This window comes from Stomoxys calcitrans, chromosome 4 (assembly GCF_963082655.1).
Source record: "Stomoxys calcitrans chromosome 4, idStoCalc2.1, whole genome shotgun sequence".
Taxonomy (NCBI): domain Eukaryota; kingdom Metazoa; phylum Arthropoda; class Insecta; order Diptera; family Muscidae; genus Stomoxys; species Stomoxys calcitrans.
Window position 1 is genome coordinate 139184549 of NC_081555.1, and position 23561 is coordinate 139208109.

Below are 23561 nucleotides of genomic sequence, written 5' to 3' on the forward strand. Positions count from 1 at the left end.
AGAAACGATTTTGCGCCATATTATCCTTTGTTTGCCTATAAAGATATATCGGGTAAAGAACTTGACAAATGCCATCCATGCTGGTGGGGCATATAAGATTCGGCCGATCTTAGCATGCTTTTGCTTGATTTCCGATACATCTTCTTCGGCTGCAGCGTTGCTTCAGATTGCAGAGATTTTCTGTAGATTGATGATTTCAGTAGTATTTCGACACTCCTTCATGGGTTCTTGCGAACAGGCTTTTGATACTCAAAAAAACAATTTTGCGCGATATTCCGTGATTTGGGTAGAGGTTGGCTATTGTGCCTCTATACCATTGGGGGCAAGAAGTGATTTCTTCAGGCAATTGGGCATATGGAGTATGCCGTTGACATCTGTTTGCAATCATTCCAAGTCTAATTACAATGCAGTGTAAATTTCTCGCTACGCTGGGACTGACGCGAAGATAAATTGCAGATTATATTTCATGATTAAACGAAAATTAATTGCCAGCTTAACACACAGCGGAAGCGGAAAAAACCTTACACCATTGACCCCCGCTTTCGTATGAGCATTAAGATTAATCTCTGCTTTTCTGAATGGTCTCTCATTCTCAATTTCTTAATTTGGTACTGGTTGTATGTTGATGATCTGCATATTAAATATAATTCTGCATTAATCAATTATGTTTTTTATGAGTTTTTGATTGATGGTACTCTAGGATGTATGAGTAATTTTAATTAGCCGTACACTGGAACGTATAAGTTATTTGATTTATTGACACTCTCTATTAAAACTGAAAAAAAACTTTTGAAATTAAAATCTAAACTTGTTAATAAACAAAAGATAGGCTCTAAGAGTCTTTTGAATTTCTATTAGTGTTCCAAAGCTTAACAGCCATATTCACTAAACTTAATGTAGATTTGAAATAGCTTTATCTGACAGTTCTATAGAGGATATAATTCAAATAAACCTATTTCAAATCTACATTAAGTTTTGTGATCAAGGCCGTTTTTACATTCTTTTATTCCCTCTGACCATCTTTTTCACTACGATATTAGTTAGTTATAAGACCCATATTCATATACCTAGAATCTTTATCACTTTCATTACACCCCATATATATTTCAAATAAATCTAAACATAATCTACATATTAATACAAAAAAAACTTTTTTTCTCAATTACTTTTTTTTCATACATTATATAAAACTAACTATTGCATGTATGGCTATTTTCTATCCAAAAAAAAATACAAAACAAAAAAAACTATTTTCAACATATAATTAAATTATGAATACCAAATGAAAAACCAAAAAAAAATAATATTAAATTAAATCGGATTTATAAACAATGAAAACCAAACATCATAACCATACATAAAATTCAATTTGGTGAAACTGAAAAACATTAAAACAAAAAAACAACAACAACAACATTCACATACACACAAAACTAGAGTCCCAAAATGCCAACGAAATCCCAAACAATTGCGACAGCAACACCAACACCACCCTCTTCATCGACGACCTTAACAAAAACATCGACAAAGGGGGCCACAACAATGGCAACCACCAATGCCACAACTACCACTACCACAACTACTACTACCATTACTAACACAGTCAAATCGATAACAACAACAATTAATTCGGTATTATTGAATAATAGTACAACAACATCAGCAACCAATAAATTACAACAACAGCCATTGTCGCCCCCTAAACCAGTGGTGCCACAAAAATTACCCAAGGTAAACAGAAAACAAACGCTTAAACAAAAAAAGTGAAATTATTTCATGTCACCCGTTTGCAACGCTACCAACAATAGTAGCTTAAAATGAGATTATTTTTCTACATCAAATCCCCAAAGATAATCGAATTGATTATCTAAGCCAAACAAAAACACAGTCACAAAAATATCGATGTAGCAACAAAAAAACAAAGTGTTAGTCATTTTGTCACACCACTCTCAATTAGAAAATTGTTCACCGCAATAGTAACCACCACCGCAATCACATTACGAAACAAAGAACCAGATCTAATTACACACACCTACACCTACACACAAACACTCATATACACACACCTTTATGTGATCATTTTGTGTTTTTATGTTTTGTTGTTCATTTTGTGTTGTAAAGATGACTATATTACACATTACAATTTGTATACCCTCCACCGTAGGATGGGGATATACTAATTTCGTCATTCTGTCTGTAACTACTCGAAATATTCCTCTGAGACCCCATAAAGTATATATATTCATGATCATCGTGACATGTTATATCGATCTAGCCATGTCCAGACTGACGGACGTCTGTCGAAAGCACGCTATCTTTCGAAGGAGTAAAACCAGCCGCTTGAAATTTTGCACAAATACTTTTTATTAGTATAGGTCGGTCGGAATTGTAAATGGGCCATATCGGTCCATGTTTTGATATAGCTGCCGTATAAACCGATCTTCGGTCTTGACTTCTTGAGTCTCTAGAGGACGCAATTATGGTCCGATTTGACTGAAATTTTGCACGTGGTGTTTTGGTGTTACTTCCAACAACTGCGCTAAGTATGGTTCAAGTCGGTCCATGTTTTGATATAGCTGCCATATAAACCGATCTTGGGTCTTGACTTCTTGAGCCTCTAGAGTGCGCAATTCTCATTCAATTGGAATGAAATTTTGCACGACGTGTTTTGTTATGATATCCAACAACTGTGCCAAGTATGGTTCAAATCGGTCCAAAACCTGATTTGGTTGTCGTATAAACCGATCTTGGGTCTTGACTTCTTGAGACTCTAGGGGGTGTAATTCTTATCCGATTTGAATGAATTTTTGCACGAAGTATTTTTTTATGATATCCAACAACTGTGCCAAGTATGCTCCAAATCGGTTCATAACCTGATATAGCTGCCATATAAACCGATCTGGGATCTTGACTTCTTGACCCCTAGAGGTCGCAATTATTATCCGATATGCCTGAAATTTTGTACGACGGATCCTCTCATGACCATCAAGATACGTGTTTATCATGGTCTGAATCGGTCTATAGCCTGATACACCTCCCATATAAATCGATCTCTCTATTTTACTTCTTGAGCCCCCAAAGGGCGCAATTCTCATTCGAATTGGCAAATGTCAGCCACAGGTCTTCAATATATAATATAATTGTGGTCCAAACCGGACCATATCTTGATATCGCTCTAATAGCAGAGCAAATTTTTTCTTATATCCTATTTTGCCTAAGAAGAGATGGCGGGAAAAGAACTCGACAAATGCGATCCATGGTGGAGGGTATATAAGATTCGGCCCGGACGAACTTAGCACGCTTTTACTTGTTTGAGTTAATTTTCAAAAAAAATCGTTTAAAATGAGTCTTGGGGAATTTAGGTCTACCCCTTTGACGTCTATCATCAGGTTCATATTCAAATGACTTTTAATCCATTTTAATACCATGACCTAGCTATCGTAGTTCGAGGTTCATAATTCGACCACATTCTCTATTTAGGCCTGTTTATACTCTCGTAAATGTAGAAGAACATGCCGGCTATTTTGTTTTACCACATGTTAACGATAACCGAACATCTGTCGACCGAAAGTAGAATTTAAGGCCTGGTTGTGCTCTCATAAATGTAGTGTACATGTAAAGAGTCAACTATGCTTATTACAAAACGTTGCATTTGACATTTCATACAAAAGAATTTTTTAAAAAAAAAAAAGACCTGAAGGTTCTCACCTTCTGACGTCGAAGAACTTGAGGTATAACTCAAGGGCATGTTGGAGAGACGGCCCTCCCTGCAGTTATGCGAGAAGTTGAGACGTCTCCCAAACTGAAGAAGTACTCGCTGGCGGCCTTTTCGAATATTGAGAGGGCATTTAAAAAAGAGGAGATGGGTCGACAGTCACCGCCCAGAGACGCACGAGGAGATAGAAAACGGTCAAGTTTCCCTTCTGGACACTATGGATACTGTGGGCAGACTGAGGAGGATTCGGGAGACAATTCCTGGATTGGAGCTATACTACGACACACTCAACATTTCAGGTAGATCTATGTGCCATAACGATAGATGCAAAAGAAATTCTGGGAAGCAATTCACAGTTTTCGGTTGTTGTTGCTGATGTTGTAGCCACATTTGTATGTGGAGGTAGCGATTCTCGTCAAGCTCGTTCCGGTCACCGGGGAACGTTATGGCCATTAGTTATTAAAAGACGCCAATAGATCGCCCTGTCACATCCAGTATCACAGGCACTTAGTATTTAAGCAAGAGCCGTTGCCGCCTGGCCTCTCACGGAGACTCTTCCTTCCGTATACGAAGCTTTTCACTAATCACAATCTTTCACTAATCGCAACCGGTAGCTCTCAGCTGAGTTTCTCGTAATGACGATGAACACTAAACAAATTGGAGCTCAGAGTTTTAACTGATGTCGTGTCGGCCACCGTAGCGTAGAGGTTAACATGTCCGCCTATGACGCTGAACGCCTGGGTTCGAATCCTGGCGAGACCATCAGAAAAAAATGTCCAGCGGTGGTTTTCTCCTCCTAATGCTGTCAACATTTCGTAGGTACTATGACATGTAAAACTTCTCTCCAAAGAGGTGTCGCACTGCGGCACGCCGTTCGGACTCGGTTATAAAAGGAGGCCCCTTATCAATGAGCACTTATTGATATGTGAGAAGTTTGACTCCCATTGCAATAGGCAATAAAATATCATTGCCAAATCGTGGACTTGCATGTAATTGAAGTCTTTCCTTGAGGGCAAGGGTTTTGGACACTGCTTGCAAGCAAACTCATTGACCCTCTTTTGGGCCGATGTTATGTGGTTCTTTACATTAACTTCCTGGTGATAGCAGCTGCCGCAGAAATCAAGGCGCCCCAGCAATATGTATGAACTTGTGTCTGGTAAAGTTTAAATTGTCTCTGAGTTTCTTCAGGCAGACGGCCCAATAACATTTTTTCCTAGGACGCTTGCTTGGCGGTTCGCCGGTCAACTTGTCTATATTCCACCATAGGATGGGGGTATAGTAATTTCGTCATTCCCTTCATAACACTTCGAAATATATGTCTAAGACCCCATAAAGTATATATATTCTTGATCATCATGATATTTTAAGTCGATCTAGCCATGTCGGTCCGTCTGCCCGTCCATCTGTCTGTCTGTCGAAAGCACGCTAACTTTCAAAGGAGTAAAGCTAGCCGCTTCAAATTTTGCATAAATACTTCTTATAGTTGTAGGTCGGTTGGGATTGTAAATGGGCCATATCGGTCAATGTTTTGATACAGCTGCCATATAACCCGATCTTAGGACTTGACTTCTTGAACCTTTAGAGGGCGCAATCCTATCCCATTTGGCAGTTATGGCACATGGTGTTTTGGTATCACTTCCAACAACTGTGCCAAGTATGATTCAAATCGGTTTATAACCTGGTATAGCTGCCGTGTAAACCGACCTTGGATCTTGACTTCTTGGGCCGCTGGAGGGCGCAATTCTCTTCCGATTTGGCTGCAATTTTGCTTGAGGTGTTTTGTTAGACTTCCAACAACTGTGCTATGTATGGTTGAAATCAGTTCATAACCTGATATAGCTGCCGTATAAACCGATTTGTGGTCTTGACTTCTTAAGCTTTAAAAGGGCGCAATTCTCATACGTTTGGCAGGAATTTTGTACAACGGTTTCTCCCATGACCTTCAACATACTTGTTCAATATGGTCTGAATCGATCTATACCTTGATATAGCTCCCATATAAACCTATCTTCCGATTTTGATTCTTGTTCTTTTCTTGTTTCATTTTGCAAAAACTAGGAACTTGAGGCTGGAATGTATGTTTTTTCTATCGATAGTTATCGACATTTGTTTGAAAAATATCGAAAGTTGCGAATATCGATAGTTTGCCAGCATTTCGTCAGACCCTCCCTCATCTTCAAGTCTTTTTTTAATAATTTTTTTTTGTTTCAAATTTTAAATGCTCCATTTTGTAACAAGCATATTTGCCCCTTTACATTTACAATACATTTGTTCTACATTTACGGTACATTTACGAGAACATAACCAGGCCTCGTCTGAGTTAACAGTGCGTTTCGAGACTGATCTTTCAACCCGGTAAATCTGAAGACCCCATCCACAACCAAACTCATGTCTCGTATCCCAGCCATAGTACAACGCTTCACCTTGCGGTGTTTTATAAAGCCTCTACATCTTTCATTAGTTTTGTCCATATATTGTAATACTGTCAACATTTTTTTTGTTATATGTTTAGCTGTTTTGCTTCAAAGCTCCAAGCTTTCTATGTCTAAATGTGTAAACTTATTTCAAACAGCAATTTAATTTTTTTTAATTTTTTTAATTTTTGTGTTTTATTATGTATTCATATTTCTATTATCTAAGTTTTTAGCATAGTGTATGTCGTTTTTTGTAATTTTTCCTCATAGTTTCACATAAATGTTCATATATGCATATTTTATTGATGTTTAACCGATTCCTATTAAACACGTACATATTTTTGCTATGTTTGTTTTATTTTTATATAATAAATCTTTCATAAGCCATTTGTACTATTTTAATAAATGCTAGTTTTTTTAGATTCACTTTAATGAATACTGTTTTTGCTGAACAAATAATTGGTATTTGTTGAAATTTCCATTGTAATGAAAAAATCCATTTGTAATGAATTGAAACCAAAATGGATTTTTCTCTTTGTGTGATATTTATGAATAGAATACTACCACATTTGAAGCATTGAAATAACAACCATAAATGTAGTTTTTAGTGAAAATTATTTCAATCATAAAATGTGGTTTTACTATGGATTATTAAAGAATTGGTTTTAATAATACATGACTAATTGAAAACAAGCAAAAGCGAGCCAAGTTCGGCCGAGCTAAATCTTGACAACCCATCACCATGGATTCTACTAAAAATGTGCACAAATAAACTTAGTTGTAGGGTATAGTACACCTATGTCCTTTAGCTACAAAATTAGTACCAAACAGCTAAAAATTGAGGCTTCTAGGGGCTATAGAAGACTTATCGAGAGATCCGTTTATATTAATGCTATATGAGATTATAGACCAATGTGAGCCATACTTACCAAGAAGGTTGGAGGTCATAACAGAACACTACATGCAAAATTTTAGCCAAATTGGACCACGATAGCGGCTCAGAAGATCTGAAATCGGAAGATGGGTGTTATATATGAGGCTATGAACCAATTTGGGTTGTACATGGCACGGTTATTGGAAGTCATAACTGAACACTTGGTGCAAAATTTCACCCAAATTGGGCAAAAATTGCGACTTCCAGGGACTCAAGAACTCAAAACGGGAGATCCGTTTATATGGAAGCTGCTAGCCAAACCGGGACCGCTTCTCCTTTTTTAACGCTCTAATATATTTTTAAGGTGGGGACACCTTGTCTTGAATGTGGATATCGAATTCGTGCCCTTGTAGCCTGCATTCGAATCCTGGCAAGTACATCAAGGACAAAATTTGAAGCTGTGGTATTCCCCTCTTAATGCTGGCATACTTCGCCTTTAATGTGGATATCGAATTCGTGCCACTGTAGCCTATGTTCGCCTATGATGCTAAACACCTGCGCTCCAATCCTAGCAAGAACGCCAGACAAAATTTGAAGCGGCGGAATTCTCTCTTAATGCTGGCACATTTGGTCCTGAATGTGGATATCGAAGTCGTGCCACTGTAGCCTATGTTTGCCTATGACGCTGAACGCCTGCGTTAGAATGCTGTCAAGAACATCGGACAAAATTTGAAGCGATGATATTCCCCTCTTAATGCTGGCAACATTTGCGAGGTACGAGGGGTCGATATAGCCATGTCCGTCCGTCCGTCCATCTGTCGAAATCACGATACCGGTATAAAGCTTTGCGCAGATTCCTAATATTGATGTAGGTCGTTGGGGATTGCAAATGAGCCATATCGGTTCAGATTTAGATATAGCTCACATATAAACTGATCTCCCGATTTGATTTCTTGAACCCCTGGGAGCTGCAATTTTCATCCGATTTGGCTGAAATTTTGCATGTAGTGTTCCGTTATGACTTCCAACAACTGTGCTAAGTACGGTCCAAATCGGTCTATAATCTGATATAGCTCCCATATAAACCGATCTTACGATTTGATTTCAAGAATCCTTAAAAACCGCAATTATTGTCCGATTTGGCTGAAATTTTGCATACGGCGTTCTGTTATCACTTCCAAGCTCTGTGCCAAATACAATCCAAATCAGTCTATAACTTAATGTAGCTCCCATGTAAACCGGTCTCTCAGCCTTGTTCTGTACCCAGAAGCTTTAATTTTTGCTGGTTTGACAGAAGTTTGGTATATATTGGGTTGCCCAAAAAGTAATTGCGGATTTTTTAAAAGAAAGTAAATGCATTTTTAATAAAACTTAGAATGAACTTTAATCAAATATACTTTTTTACACTTTTTTTCTAAAGCTAGCTAAAAGTAACAAATAAAATTCTAACGAATCGTATTACCAATCTCCGAGTACTGGTGTTTTTGAAAATTGTAGTAATGAGAAGTGCTTTTTAGGGGTTGAGGTGGCACCTCAGATATTCGACTCAAATATGGATATCGAATTTGTGCTCCACTCCCAAATCCCTTTTATTTGACCCTATATTGCCATGGTCGGTAAATAAGAACCGTTTGGAGGGTGTTTTGGGGCTAAGGCGACCACCGGCACTTTACCCTGAATATAGATATCAAATTCGTTCTTTACTCCCAAATACCGTTGATTTGAGCTCCATATTGCCATAGTCAGAAATGTAGTTCAGTTAAGGGAGTTCTTTAGTGCGTACCTCCAAACACTTGGCTCCAAAATTGTTTATCAAATTCGTATTCTTCTCTCAAATACCTTTTAATTTAAGTCCTATATTTTCATAATGGCTCAATGAACCTATTTAACGTATTTTTAGGCGGAAAGCGCCACCTAGATTTGAACGTAAATTGTAATGTCTTATTCGTAATCTACTCTGAAATACCTTTCATTTGAGTCCCATATAGCATGGTCGGCTAATATGCCCATTTGGGTGTATTTGGTGGTGGGCCGAGCTCCCGTTACTTGAATCTAATTTTTTATGCCATGTTTGTAAACTACTGGCGAATACGTTTAATTTAAGTCCTATATTGACATGAACATCGAATATATCTATTTGGAGGAGTTTTAGGATTGGGGCGGCCCACTGGGTACTTGGATCAAAAATTTTTATACAATATTTGTTTTCTAGTCTCTAATACCTTTCGTTTGATACCCATCGGCCAACTTTTGATTTCGGGTGGTGTTTTTGGGGGTTTGGGGGAGAGTCCGTCTCCATCCGATATCAAAAAATTATATAGCCTATGTTTCCCTCCAAACCATCCTACACAACTTGTGAACATTTTAAGAAACTCAGTTCAGCCGATTTTGAGTCTACGGGACAAACAACCAAACAGAGTCCCTTATAGTCACAATTGGTTAATGTGCCCATTTGGAGTTTTTCCGGGGGTTAGTGTGACCCCCTATACTTCAATCTGATATTGTATACCAGATTCGTAATCTACTCCCGAATACCTTTCATTTGAGCCCCATATTGATATGAACGTTCAATTTATCGTCTTGGAGGAGTTTTGGGGTTAGAGCGCCTTCCACATAAACCGATCTCGGAATTTCGCTTCTTGCGCCGCTAGAGGGCGCAATTATTAGCCGATTTGGCTAAAATTTTGCATGAAATGGTTTGTTTTGACTTCCAACAACTGTGCCAACTATGGTCTGAGTCGGTTCATAACCTGATATAGCTCCCATATAAACCGATCTTGTATATTGACTTCTTGAGCCGCTAGAGGGCGCAATAATTATGCAATTTGGCTCAAATTTTGCATGACTACGCCAAGTATGGTTCAAATCGGTTCATTACCTGATATAGCTCTCATATAAACTGATTTCGGACCTTCACTTCTTGAGCCGCTAGAGGGCGCAATTATAAACCGATTTGGCTGAAATTTTGCACGAAGTGCAAACAACTCTGCCAAGTATGGTCTGAATCGGTTGACAACCTGATATAGCTGCCATATAAGCCGATTTCCCGATTTTATTTCTTGTGCCACTATAGGGCGAAATTCTTGCACGATTTGGCTGAAATTGAAATTGAATTGGCAGCCAAACCAAGTAAGGCCCCAATCGGTTCATAATTTGGTATAGCTCAAATAACGAAGCAATTTCAATCCATTATCCTTTGTTTGCCTATAAAGTTGTAGACAACATTTTACTTCATCCTCCAGTGAGAACAACTTTTCATAAAGTGTTTAGTTCATCAAGCTTTTGAACAATAAATTTGCCATAAAACCCTTTGGTCATTAGACAATAGTTCAGTAAAACTTTTACTTAAAAGAATTCCCCTAATTGCTAGTTTGTGAAAAGTATTGGAAAGGAAAAATGTGCTCTGAAACATTGATCACCTCCTGGCAATAAACTTTTTGGGCGGGCTAAAAAAAAAATCTTAACTTTTTAGCAAAACTTTTATTTTCTTGTTTTTTTGTTTCTTTCTGCTGGCCTAAAATAAAATTTTATTTTTAGTCAGTTTAGTTTCTCTCTGACTGTTAACAATTTGTGAAATTTTTAATCTGAGTTGTGACAACTCAATGTTTCAATATAGCAACAAAAGAGCCTATTTTGGGCCGTTTCTCTGTCTTTAGCTTTCTGCAAAAGGAAATGACTTGCATTTCATTTTGCAAGTAAGCTCCAAATGCATTGGCCTATTGTGGGTTATGTATCTCTGGTCGTCATCCTCTCACTGTGTATGCTGCTGACAAAGTTTGCCAACGTTTTTCAATCAAAACTTATTTCGCTGGAAATTGATTCTCGGTATGTGAAACAAAAGTATTATGTCTTTATTTTCAATTTGTATGTACAGACAAGGAGAATTTTAACAAGGAATTAGTTGAGAAATTGAGTTGTCAAAAGTTGGCAGTTCAAATGAAATGTTTAACATTTTTTACTAATACTTGTTTCCCCCTCCCAAAAAGGAGAACAACAGACAACTTGACTTTGTTAGGCTTTCCGGGGTTTAGTTTTAATTAAGTTTTAAATTTGCTGCAAATCACCAAATTAATTTGTCACACCAAATAATGCAACATAACCACCTGGTGGACATCCGGTTTCCTTGATATATCACTTCCGTTTAACAAACGGAAACTGTTGTGGTTGTTTGATACGCCCATACTTACTTGTAAGCCCCTCTACACTTTCACTTAGAAAGAGCCACCATAAAACCCTCGAATCACCTTTCGCAAAGCCTCTTAAAGCCTTCTTATCTCTACTCTATATGGGTTATAGTAAAATCCGCTGTGAAGCCTGTGCTTTATCACACTTTCATGATGGTGTTGCCATTAATGTCACAGCCTGTCTATTTAAAGCTAATTTTAATGCCATTACTTTGTGGTTACTTTAAATGATTATCAATTATTTAGGCAAATAGTGGATGTTCAAATCTGATGGCGTTGCAATAAGCCACATTATTAATTGTGGTCTGTACATTACTTTACGTACGCACACAAACACACTGTTAAGGCTAATCAAATGTGGATAATGTGTGGCTGCTGCAAGGTAAACAGGCATTTAGAGAAATAAATGGATCAGCAATAGGTAAAACGATTGAATGACTGTTAAAGTTTCACCAGAAATAATTAAAAACCAGTTAGGAAAGGCAAAAGTCGGGGGGTGCAGACTATATAATACCCTACACCACCTAGTGCATGTAGTACTTTTTATATGTAGAACTTATCTCGAAATCTAGTCAGACTTTAATTTGGATACCAATTAAAATAGCTATTGAGAACCTTGTAAGATGTTCCTACCATAGGACAAAAGATTTGGATTTCCACATCTTTAAAAGGCCATATCGGGTAAAAGATTATATGGAAGTTATATCGAAACCTGTGCCAATTTTAATGACACATACTGGGACATGAAATAGAACATCTCACGCCCTATATTGTAAAAATGTGACCACAATTGTGGATTTTACTGCCTTAAAAGTCCATATCGGATGAAATATATACATTGGAGTTACATCTAAATCTAAGCCGATTTTTATGAAATTTTGGACACATATGAGGATGTTAAATAAAACACACCATGCTAAATTTTGTAAAGATCGAACGAAAATTGTGTAATCTAAACCGATTTTTATGAAAATCAATAGCCCTTGTCCTTGGGCCAAAAAAATGACATGTGCAAAATTTCGTGACAAACGGACAACAAATACGACCTGCACTTTGATTACAAGAATACATCGACTGACAGACGGACATGGCTTAATCGAATCAGAAAGTCATTCTGAGTCGATCAGTATACTTATCAATGGGTCTAGCTCTTCTCCTTCTTAGTGTTGCAAACAAATGCACAAATCTATAATACCCTGTACCACAGTAGTGGTGTAGGGTATAACAAGTAAAAGCGTGCTAAGTTCGGCCGGGCCGAATCTTATATACCCTCCACCATGGATCGCATTTGTCGAGTTCCTTTCCCGGCATCTCTTAGGCAAAAAAGGATATAAGAAAAGAGCTGCTCTGCTATTTAAACAATATCAAGATATGGTCCGGTTCGGACCACAATTAAATAATATGGTGGAGACCTGTGTCTCTCAACCAATTCGTATAAGAATTGCGCCCATTGGGGCTCACGAAGTAAAATAGAGAGAACGATTTATATGGGATATGTATCGGGCTATAGACCGATTCAGACCATAATAAACACGTTTCTTGATGGTCATGAGAGGATCCGTCGTACAAAATTTCAGGCATATCGGATAATAATTGCGACCTCTAGGGGTCAAGAAGTCAAGATCCCAGATCGGTTTATATGGCAGCTATATAAGGTTATTAACCGATTGTAACCTTATTTTACACAGTTGTTGAAAGTAAGAATAAAATACGTCATGCAAAATTTCAGCCAAATCGGATAGGAATTGCGCCCTCTAGAAGCTCAAGAAGTCAAATCCCCAGATCTGTTTATATGGCAGCTATATCAGGTTATGGACCGATTTCAACTATACTTGGCACAGTTCTTGGATATCATAACGAAATACTTCGTGCAAAAATTCATTCAAATCGGATAAGAGTTGTGCCCTCTAGAGGCTCAAGAAGTCAAGACCCAAGATCGGTTTTTATGGCAGCTATATCAGGTTATGAACCGATTTAAACCATACTTGGCACAGTTGTTGGGTATCATAACAAAACACGTCGTGCGAAATTCCACTCCAATCGGATAAGAATTGCGCCCTCTAGAGGCTCAAGAAGTCAAGACCCAAGATCGGTTTATATGACAGCTATATCAGGTTATGGACCGATTTGAACCATACTTGGCACAGTTGTTGGATATAATAGCAAACCACGTCGTGCAAAATTTCATTCCAATCAGATAAGTATTGCGCACTCTAGAGGCTCAAGAAGTCAAGACCCAAGATCGGTTTGTATGGCAGCTATATCAAAACATGGACCGATATGGCCCATTTACAATACCAACTGACCTACACTAATAAGAAGTATTTTTGCAAAATTTCAAGCGGCTAGCTTTACTCCTTCGGAAGTTAGCGTGCTTTCGACAGACAGACGGACGGACGGACGGACAGACGGACGGACATGGCTAGATCGACATAAAATGTCGCGACGATCAAGAATATATATACTTTATGGGGTCTCAGACGAATATTTCGAGTAGTTACAAACAGAATGACGAAATTAGTATACCCCCCATCTTATGGTGGAGGGTATAAAAAGTGGTTTCTGAAAGAGAAGGTCCTAATAGTACGTCCTGGCACTGGTTGGTGCACAACTTTTGGTGTATAGATCTGAGAAGTAAAAATGTTTTAGATATTTGAAGTGTATAGGGTCCTCCCAATTATATATCTTAAGGGGGACAGTCTCTCCCCTTTGCCTTAAAAATTCCACCTTAATATAGAGTTAAATCAAAAGGGTTAGTATGGGACTGAAATGGAAGTTATTTTGCTGTATAATACGAATCATATATCAAATCATGGGGAAACTGGCAAGTAAACCGATAACGACAATATGGGATTCAAATGAAAGCTATTTATGGCTAGAATACGAAACGTATATTCAAAGATATCGTTAAGTCTCAGAGGGGCTGCACTTGCTCCCTATGACACCCCAAACGGGTATGTAGACCCATCGAGACAAAATGTAACTTAAATGAAATATAAAGGGGCAAGAGATGTCTTGACTTTTGGTCTGAGTAGGTCAAAAAAGATTTTCAGGCTGCACGAATGTCGGTATTTATGCCCAATCCCGTGCAATGGCATCGCTTAGCGGAACTATGGTATGTAGACCGATCGAGACAAAATGGGACTTAAATAAAATGTACAGGGGCAAAATATGTCTTGACTTTTGCTCTGAGTGGGTCAAAAATGATTTGCAAGCTCTACGAATGTAATCTGCCAATATTTATGCCCAATCCCGTACAATGGCTTTGCTCAACGCCACCATACTGACATATTTTTTTACCCACCACCATGGGATAGGGGGTATACTAAACTAATCACTAAACTATTGTTTGTAAAATATCTGCGACTTGACTTTGACTTTCTAAGTCGATCTAGCCATGTCTGTCCGTCTGTGGAAATCACAATAGCGGTCGAAGGCGAAAAGCCAGCTGCCTGAACATTTGCTCAGATGCTTCTTATTGATGTAGGTCGTCGAAGATTGTAAATGGGCTATATCGGTTCTGATTTGGATGTAGCTTCCATATAAACCGATCTCCTGATTTGACTTCTTGATCCCTTGGAAGCCCCAATTTTATTCGATTTGGCTGACACTTTTCACGGAATGGTTTGTTATGACTTCCAACAAACGTGCCAAGTGAGGTTCAGATCGATCTATTGGGTTGCCCAAAAAGTAATTGCGGATTTTTCATATAGCCGGCGTTGACAAATTTTTTCCCAGCTTATGATTGCATTCTTTCTTCCGTCAGTTATCAGCTGTTACTTTTAGCTTGCTTTAGAAAAAAAGTGTAAAAAAAGTATATTTGATTAAAGTTCATTCTTAGTTTTATTAAAAATGCATTTACTTTCTTTTAAAAAATCCGCAATTACTTTTTGGGCAACCAAATAAAAACCTGATATATCTCCCATATAAGCCGATTTCCTGATTTGATTTCTTAAGCCCCCAGAAGAAGCAATTGGTGTCCGATTGAGCTGAAATTTTGTACATGGTGTTGCGTTACGACTTTCAACAATCAGGCCAAGTATAGCCTAAATCAGTTAATAATTTCAGTTTGTGCCTGAGCCGAATCCCAGGTGGTGGGCTTCCAAGATTCGGCCGGGGCGATCCTAATTCCTTTTTATACCATCCACCATTGGACTGGAGGTATACTTATTTCTTAACTCCATATGTAAATTGCAAAATTTGCCCATGAACATTCCACTAAGCAACAGGGGGCAAACTTCTCACATATCCATGAGTTCAGTCCGATTCAAGTTTAAGCTCAATGATAAGGGGCCTTCTTTTTATAGCCGAGTCCGAACGGTGTGCCGCAATGCGACACCTCTATGGAGAGAAGTTTTACGTGGCATAGTACCTCACAAATGTTGCCAGCATTAAGAGGGGAAAACCACCGCTGAAGATTTTTCTGATGGTCTCGCCAGGATTTGAACCCAAACGTTCAGCGTCATAGGCGGACATGCTAACCTCTGCGCTACGGTGGCCTCCATTTGTAACATACCGAAATATTGATCTGAGACCCATCAAAATGTATATATTCTTGATCGTCTTGATTTACTTGTCTTGATTTTGTCCTTCCGTCGATTCATCTGTCGAAAGCACGCTTATTTTCGATAGAATAAAGCTAGACGCTTGAAGTTTTTGCGTTAATACTTGATATTAGTGTAGATTGATTGGGATTGTAAATTGGACCATATCGGTCCATGCTTTGATATAGCTCCCATATAAACCGATCTCGCATCCTATAGCTTAGATCGAGCTGCCTTATAAACCGGCCTACAGATTTATGTTCTTGGACCCATAAAAGTCCCATTTTTTGTTCAATTTCTCTGAAATTTGGCAAATCAGTGAACTGTGTGAGACCATGCAACATCCGTGTCGAGTGCCATGGCTTGCAAGAATTATAAGGGAAATAAAATATTTCGTTTTGGGTTTTCAAAAAGTGGAACACGCCTGATTTGGTCATAGCTTTCATATAGACTGATCTCCCAATATAGGTCCTTAATTCATATAAAGAGCCTTTTATTACCCGATTTCGCTGAAATTTAACACAGTGAGCTATGCTATGCCCCTCAATACCGTTGCGGAGAATGTGTATTTAACTGCCATATATACCCATCTCTCGATTTTAGGTCTTAGCCTTATAAAAGCCGTATTTATTACCCGAAATAGTTGAAATTCGGAAGTGGGAGTTTTGTTAAAACCGGCACCATCCGTGCTGAATAGAGCACAAATAGGTCTATTAGGGTAGGGCGATTTGAACGCCGTAAGGAGCCCATGGCGTCTCTGATTGTTCTTTGAAAAGTCCACTAGACCATACGTCTACGGTGAAAATCCAACCTCCAGATTTTGATTTCTCAGACTTTTGTCACTTTTTTCCATATTTTGGCTTTATACCGCCAAACAATTAAGATTTTCGATCCAATACTAAGACAACAATTATAGCCAAGACAATAGTTAAGAAATCTTTGGTACATCTCAAAAGCATTGGAACGCACCTTCAGGCAGTTTTTTGATATTATACCATTTATCCACATTTTCACTTTCACAAGGCCAAAACTGCCTCAAAGAGCGTTCCAATGCTTATGCGATGTACCACAGAGTTCTTAGTGCATTTGGCCATAAAATGTTTCCTCTTGAATTTTACTACCCATGAATACATCGAAGCTCTATACACGATAGCTTTATGAGCTCAAAAAATAGTGCACACAGACTGGCAGACAAACATTGCCATATTGATTTTATTTCATAGGTTCTCGAATAAAAAAACGTTCAGCCTACTTCTATTTTTAGGGATATTTAAATACAATTTTTTGCATATTAAAATTATAAAATTTGTTGGAAAAAATATTGGGTTGCCCCAAAAGTAATTGCGGATTTTTTAAAAGAAAGTAAATGCATTTTTAATAAAACTTGGAATGAACTTTAATCAAATATACTTTTTTTACACTTTTTTTCTAAAGCAAGCTAAAAGTAACAGCTGATAACTGACGGAAAAAAGAATGCAAATACAGAGTCACAAGCTGTGAAAAAATTTGTCAACGCTGACTATATGAAAAATCCGCAATGACTTTTTGGGCAACCCAATACATAGTTGACCTCATTACCAATACTATTTTATTTTTATCAGACTGTAGATCATAAGGCAGCAAACCCTTTTTCAATAAAAAATTTAAGATTTTTAAATAAAGGTTTTGTTTAAGACATGCTGTGTTGCTTTTCTTACTCTTTCCTGCACTAGAAGGTCTACAATATATATTCACACATAAATATGTCAGCAACATTTAAATGGCACTTTGACATTTTGCATTCTCTCTCTCTCACACACACACACACACACGTTCCTTTCATTATCATGGTGGTTAGGAGTGTTTATGACAGACAGCCGGCAATGTGTTATCCTCAAGAATTATCAACGCCATCAACATCATTGTCATCGGCCATCATCAACAACAGCACAATCACCACTCTGTTAAAATGACATCACTCATACATATGCACAACTCCAAATGGCGCTCTCAAAACATCCAACGACACACACACACCCATCCCATACAGCATCAAACAACAATAAGAAAAATACATATGCAATTTGTTGTTTGATTAATGTATACTTATCGTGTGCTCCACCCAAGCACATAGACACATATGAAGCTCTTTCGACACCACCCCCTCCCGTCGCCACCACCATTATGTCTTGCCCTTCTCCAATCATTTGCTAAGGACTTTTGTGCATGTTAGCATTTAAATATTGAAATTTTTACTACAATCTGTCACTAACATATTCGCATGTTGTGCCCGATCACACATACACACACACATACTCGCAACGTATTGAAGCAGTACAATAAATTAAATAATAACTTGATGTAGGCCATTCATAGCTTATGTAGTGTTCAAATTTATGACAATGTTGAAGAGCAGATGTTTGATTTTATGGCATGTGTATATTGAGTGAAGATAAATGTATGCCGAAGTAAGATTCTGGACCCCCTTGAGGGTATATATATATATATATATTTATGTAGTAATATTTGTATGTGTCCCATACTTCTCTGGTACGTGTCCCTTTACTTGTCAAGGAACAATTTACGACTCTTTTTCAAACTTTACACGTTCATATATTCTTGAAACTAAGAACTGGGATATGTCCATGTGCCATTGCCATTAATTATGTTGGAAAGTTGTAACGTTGACAATATTATGAGCATATATATGAGTTCTGAATTCATAATTTTCATATAGGTCACACTGGGAAGAAATGTAAAGGCCTGATTATACTGATATGGACAGATAAGCAATAATGGTTGCCACTTCTGAGGCACAGAATGATATATTGAGTTCTTTAAAAGACCAATGGTGATGTATGGGAGTTCACATAGTCATAGCAATTCTTCTCATTAGAGTGAGCAATCCCCCAGAGAACCTGACTGACTTGGTTCGTAGTGGAAGACGTAAAGTAAATACCACCACCGAAGAAGAAAGGAGGATTATTCATCTCGTTATTCCATTGGTAAAACATCGAACAATCTATTTACGACCTTATAAAGTAGACATTTCTGAACCTCGGGAAATTCTAAGACAATTTAGTCATGTCCATGTGTCTGTTGAACTCACGCTAAACTCTTTAAAAATGCAGAAATCAAACTGAAACTTTGCACAGAGAATTTGTTTAATAATGGAGAGGTTAGGTTAGAAGATGGCCTGTATCGGACTATATATGAGTCCGACTCTTGAGTCCATAGAAGCCGCATTTATTACCCAATTTTGCAGAAATTTGGCACGGTGAGTTTTAATGGGCCCTTCAACATCCGTTTATGGGACTATGGGCTCAATGAGGAGTTTTAGAGGCAACAAATCATAGTAAGCAGCTAGGACTCTAAAATTTTGCACAAGCGACTGGTGAGGCATCAAGACATCGATGGCAAAATATGAAGTCAATATGATCTATGCCACACCTACTTGTAGCGGTGGGCGTCGAATTGAGTTCCTTCAAATTGATTTCTTAAGGTCCTACCTGACGCAATTATTATCAGATTTGGCTAAAATTTTCATCCACGTCAAAGATGGTTCAAATCGGTTCATAACCTGATATAGCTCCCATATAAACTTATCTTCCGATTTACTCCCAAGTGACCCAATTTTTATCCGATTTGGCTGGATTTTGCACTATAATTTCTGTTATTGCCTCCAATACCTAAGCCAATTATGGCCTGAATCGATCCATAACCAGATATAGCTCCCATCTGAACCTATCTCTCGATGGATGCTTCTATGGACTCAAAAATTAAAATCGAGAGATAGGTGTATATGAGAGCTATATATGGATCGATTCAGGTCATACTTGGCTTGATATTGGAGGTAATAGCCGAAACGATCGTGCAAAATTTCAGCCAAATCGGAAAAAAAGACACCGTCTATCGGCTCAAGAAGTATAATCGGGATATCAGTTTATATGGGAGCTATATCAAGTTATGGAACCATACCTGAATTGTATGTTGGCGGTCATCGGAGAAGTCAGTGTGCAAAATTTTAGGCAATTCGGATAGAAATTGCAACCTGTAGTGGCTCTTGAAACCATAAAACGCACATTTATTACCCAACTTCGCTGAAATATAGCCCCCATATAGACGGATATACCGTTATTAGGTCTTGGGCCCATAAAACTCACACTTAGAAGCCGACTTTGCTGAAATTTGACACAAAGAGCTACATTAGACCCTCGTCATCCTTGCAAATTAGGGTACACATCGGACAATATTTGGGTATAGCCCTCATTTACAACGATCTGCCGATATAAGGCCGCTGAAATTTGCTAAGGCAAGTTGAGCTAGACCCTCCGGCAGCTATGACGAGTATGGTCCACATAGGTCCATATATGGATATAGGCAACACACCGATATTTGTATTTAAAGCCTTGGCGCCACAATGGGTTTTGTGAGGCCCTTTGTCATACGTGCTTAACATGGTCCAAATTGGACAACACTGAATTGGACCGATCTCACTATACTCGGTTTCGACATTGGTGCAAAGTATGGTTTAGATCGGACCACATTGGATATAGCAGTAATGTCGATTGGTCTCTCGATATAAGGTCTTGAGCTCATAAAAGGCCATCTATTACCCGATATCGCTGAAATGAAGCACTGTGCTGTACGAAAGGCCTCTAGACATGTATGGAAAGTATTGTCCACATTAGGTCTAGGTGAAACCATGTCCGCCTATGACGCCGAACGTCTGGGTTCAAATCCCGGCGTGAATATTAGAAAAATTTTTAGCGGTGGTTGTCTTCTTACTAATGCTGGCTACAATTGTGAGGTATCCTGCCATGTTAAAACTTCTCTGTCAAGTGGAGTCGCTATGTGGCGCTTAACCATTAATCGGACTGCACTCATTGATATGAGAGAAGTATCCCCTGTTCCTTAATGTTATGTTCATGGGAAATTTAGTAGTAGATCCGTAGACAGTATTTATTTTTGGTTATTTAGGAGACTTTTATCTGCAAAAAGAACTATGAAAATGTCTCTGTTCGTTGCTTCTTACAATTTTTTAAATTTGAATTTTCGTTTTCAGAAAATTACAATTCTTTCCCCATTTTTGTAATGAGTGTCAGAGAATTTGTTTGCCATTTTTTGAAAAAGAAAATTCAAATTGAAACAAATTAAAGACAACAAGTAAAAGCGTGCTAAGTTCGGCAGGGCCGAATCTTATACACCCTCCACCATGGATCGCATTTGTCGAGTTCTTTTCTCGGCATCTCTTCTTAGGCAAAAAAGGATATAAGAAAAGAGTTGCTCTGCTATTAAAACGATATAAAGATATGGTCCGGTTCGGACCACAATTAAATTATATGTTGGAGACCTGTGTAAAATTTCAGCCAATTCGTATAAGAATTGCGCCCATTGGGGCTCACGAAGTAAAATAGAGAGAACGATTTATATGGGATCTGTATCGGGCTATAGACCGATTCAGACCATAATAAACACGTTTGTTGATGGTCATGAGGGGATCCATCGTACAAAATTTCAGGCATATCGGATAATAATTGCGACCTCTAGGGGTCAAGAAGTCAAGATCCCAGATCGGTTTATATGGCAGCTATATCAGGTTATGAACCGATTTGAACCTTATTTGACACAGTTGTTGAAAGTAAAAATAAAATACGTCATGCAAAATTTCAGCCAAATCGGATAGGAATTGCGCCCTCTAGAAGCTCAAGAAGTCAAATCCCCAGATCTGTTTATATGACAGCTATATCAGGTTATGAACCGATTTGAACCATACTTAGCACAGTTGTTGGATATCATAACGAAATACTTCGTGCAAAAATTCATTCAAATCGGATAAGAATTGTGCCCTCTAGAGGGTCAAGAAGTCAAGACTCAAGATCGGTTTATATGGTAGCTATATCAGGTTATGGACCGATTTGAACCATACTTGGCACAGTTGTTGGGTATCATAACAAAACACGTCGTGCGAAATTCCATTCCAATCGGATGAGAATTGCGCCCTCTAGAGGGTCAAGAAGTCAAGACCCATGATCGGTTTATATGCTAGCTATATCAGGTTATGGACCGATTTGAACCATACTTGGCACTGTTGTTGGATATAATAAGAAAACACGTCGTGCAAAATTTCATTTCAATCGGATAAGAATTGCGCACTCTAGAGGCTTAAGAAGTCAAGACCCAAGATCGGTTTATATGGCAGCTATATCAGGTTATGGACCGATTTGAACCATACTTGGCACACTTGTTGGATATCATAACAAAACACGTCGTGCAAAATTTCATTCTAATCGGATAAGAATTGCGCACGCTAGAGGCTCAAGAAGTCAAGACCCAAGATCGGTTTATATGGCAGCTATATCAGGTTATGGACCGATTTGAACCATACTTGGCACAGTTGTTGGATATCATAGCAAAACACGTCATGCAAAATTTCATTCTGATCGGATAAGAATTGCGCACTCTACAGGCTCAAGAAGTCAAGACCCAAGATCGGTTTATATGGCAGCTATATCAAAACATGGACCGATATGGCCCATTTACAATACCAACCGACCTACACTAATAAGAAGTATTTGTGCAAAATTTCAAGCGGCTAGCTTTACTCCTTCGGAAGTTAGCGTGCTTTCGACAGACAGACGGACGGACGGACAGACGGACGGACCGACGGACGGACAGACGGACGGACATGGCTAGATCGATATAAAATGTCACGACGATCAAGAATATATATACTTTATGGGGTCTCAGACGAATATTTCGAGTAGTTACAAACAGAATGACGAAATTAGTATACCCCCCATCTTATGGTGGAGGGTATAAAAAAGGGAGTCCACTCCCTTTTCATTCGTGGAACATATTCATCCTTATTCCCGTTGTCGAAGGCCAAAAATTTCATAGTATTCTGTAGACCGATTTCCCGAATAAAGTTTTGTGTTCAAAATCGGTAATATTTCATCGAATGGGTACGAGCTATGGGTAAGATATCATTTGAGGTAGTAGGTATCGGGGCTGCAGAGTCGACCGGAGTCGAGTTTTCGAGGTCGAAGTCAGAGTCGAACTATTGGGCCGGAGTCGGAGTTGAGCATGCTTACTTCGACTTCCAACCGCTCTCCGTCTCCGGCTTAGTACTCCGAATTAGACTCCGACCTAGGATCGGAGTCGAGGGCTAGGCTCCGCAGCCCTGGTAGGTATCCAAAAATCATTCCGTCCGGAAATTATTGTGTTAAAATAATTTTATCCTGCAACGCTCCCGAAAATTTTCAAGCAATTTGTGACTTTTTCTCTGTAACTTTGTGACTTTTTGCCTCAAAGTTTGAAATCAAATCGTTTCTGCATTAAATTAATGAAATTATTTCACTCACAACGCCCACACACACACACACAGCCACATTTATGAGTATGCAATCAAACATCCTCCCAGATACAAGCCTTACTGCAATGATAGATGAATGATATCACATAGCCATATCTACATTGTTTTTCACACAGCATACCACACAGTGTGGCAGGTAGTCATGTCACAATTGCTGAATTTTTGGAAATTTGTCATCATATGGTGTGTCATCATATACAGCTGTCATAAATAAATACGTTTTGTATCAGAAATTCATTTCACATATTCGTTAATCTCAATGATATTTACACGCACACACAAACATAGACAGAGAGAGAGAGTGTATGTGTTTACCAAATAGCCACGCCAAATATATATCACCACATCATTTATCACCATGCTTGCATGATGCATGTGATTTGTTATTCTTACTACAATCAGGGGAGTCAGGTAAAATGAGGGCCTAATCTGTGTAGAAGGATGGATGGGTGGATGCCTTAGTTAGTTTTATTAAC

General features: G+C 38.4%; 1 protein-coding gene across 6 annotated transcripts in view; it reads left to right on the plus strand.

The window, feature by feature from the left end:
* The window catches only part of LOC106083452 (neurobeachin), a 414708-nt gene that overhangs the window by 374762 nt on the left and 16385 nt on the right, over positions 1-23561 (plus strand). For 5 of the 6 annotated variants that reach the window (XM_013246475.2, XM_059367990.1, XM_013246476.2 and 2 more), the window contains one exon: positions 1438-1731. The exons of the other annotated variant lie outside the window; for it this stretch is intronic. In XM_013246475.2, the coding sequence (XP_013101929.2) occupies positions 1438-1731 (294 nt within the window). The remainder of the gene's footprint in view (positions 1-1437; positions 1732-23561) is intronic. 6 annotated transcript variants of the gene reach the window in all.